General features: G+C 49.1%; 1 protein-coding gene across 1 annotated transcript; it reads right to left on the minus strand.

Moving 5' to 3' along the window:
• Positions 1-887: 887 nt before the first annotated feature.
• On the minus strand, positions 888-1,830 carry ENH_00041600 (hypothetical protein; the record flags this gene model as incomplete). Its single annotated transcript, XM_013580808.1, has 3 exons — positions 888-1,073; positions 1,413-1,523; positions 1,741-1,830. Coding segments are annotated over 3 exons (387 nt in total), but the record flags the coding sequence as incomplete, so codon positions are not given.
• Positions 1,831-1,906: the final 76 nt, after the last annotated feature.

Genomic DNA, 1,906 nt, shown 5'->3' on the forward strand with positions numbered 1-1,906 from the left:
ACAGTACGCAATAAATAACACACAGTAGAAAATGACTCATAAACCCCAAAGCCTGAACAATAAACCCTCAATAATCAACAATAAACATTAAACCCTAAACCCTAAACCCTAAACCCTAGAACCTATATCCTGAAGCCTAAACCCTGAACCCTAAATTAGGGTTTGGCAGCCCTGCAGAAAAGCGCGCAGCTGCTTCGTCGCACAAAGCCACCCCAGGCCACATAGGAGGGCTCAGAAGCATATTAGGGTTTAGGGTTTAGGGTTTAGGGTTTAGGGTTTATGCACTCCTGCGTCCAGCAAACCCGCGGAAACAAGAGCCCCAAACCTCGCCAGAGGGTCTTCGTGTTTATCTCGAATTGTCTTTTTGAGGGTTTCGCGAAACCCTGCTGCTGCTGCAGTGTTTTGGAGTTGGTAGAGAAGGCCGAGGCCAATGAAGGCTCCTAAGAAATAAAAACAAATAATTAATTAATTAAATTAATTAAATTAATTAATTTAATTAATTAATTAATTAATTAATTAAATTAATTAATTTAATTTAATTCATTTATTCATTTTGTTTTTTTATTTCGCGAATGAGCGACTTTTCCGCGTTCGAAACTGCGGATTTCGAGCTGCGGGCGCGCAAACCCTAAACCCTAAACCCTAAACCCTAAACCCTAAACCCTAAACCCTAAACCCTAAACCCTAAACCCCTAAACCCTAAACCCTAAACCCTAAACCCTAAACCCTAAACCCTAAACCCTAAACCCTAAACCCTAAAACAAAACCCTAAACCCTAAACCCTAAACCCTAAACCCTAAACCCTAAACCCTAAACCCTAAACCCTAAACCGCAAACCCTAAACCCTAAACCCTAAACCCTAAACCCTAAACCCTAAACCCTAAACCCTAAGCTGACCACTGCAGGCGCTTGCCTTGGCGCACGAAGTCGACGGGATCTGCTGTTAGGGTTTGGAGAGCATCTGCTGCTTCTTTGTTGCCGCTAGCAGCAAGAGAAACCCCAGCAGCAACAGCAGCAGCATGCCGCACGTGGGGGTTGTGGCTGCTGCACAGCAGCAGCACAATCCGCAGCAGCTGCAGCAGCAGCAGCAGCAGCAGCAGCAGCAGCAGCAGCAGCAGCAGCAGCAGCAGCAGCAGCAGCAGACAGGCGCAGCAGGGGGCTGGTCAACGCAGGATCCGGCTCTGCTGCTGCTGAAGCGCGAGAGAGCTCGCGCCCTAAACCCCAAACCCTAAACCCTAAACCCTAAACCCTAAACCCTAAACCCTAAACCCTAGATGGTGTTTTTGTGAGCAACGAAGTGCTGCCGGGAGGCCGCGCAGCCTCAAGCGTGTCGCTCGCAGGGCTGCGAGGGCCCGCGGCTTATTCCCTAGGGTTTAGGGTTTAGGGTTTAGGGTTTAGGGTTTAGGGTTTACCTCTTCTTTGTGAGAACACAAAACAAACACTAAAGACAAAACCGCCGCTCTGCGCACATCGTCGCTGACGTCGGAGACGGCGATGTGCAGCAAACGCTTCACTGCCGATTCCTGAAAAACCCCAAACCCTAAACCCTAAACCCTAAACCCTAAACCCTAAACCCTAAACCCTCAACCGCAGCTTCGACGCGGTTCAAGTTGCTGCGCAAAAAGAGCCCGCGCGCGCTCTGCCAGACGCTATACGGTACACCCCCCTAAACCCTAAACCCTAAACCCTAAACCCTAAATCCCAAACCCTAAACCCTAAACCCTAAACCCTAAACCCTACCTTTCCCGTGTTGCAGTAGGCAAGGCCAATGGCGAAAGCGCCGCCGTAGCGAATGAGCGAATCTGCTTCCGCCAGGCACTGCTCTATCATCTCATCCGCCTGCGCAAACCCTAAACCCTAAACCCTAAACCCTAAACCCTAAACCCTAAACCCTAAACCCTAAACC

This window comes from Eimeria necatrix, genomic scaffold (assembly GCF_000499385.1).
Source record: "Eimeria necatrix Houghton genomic scaffold, Enh_scaff3080, whole genome shotgun sequence".
Classification (NCBI taxonomy): Eukaryota; Apicomplexa; class Conoidasida; order Eucoccidiorida; family Eimeriidae; genus Eimeria; species Eimeria necatrix.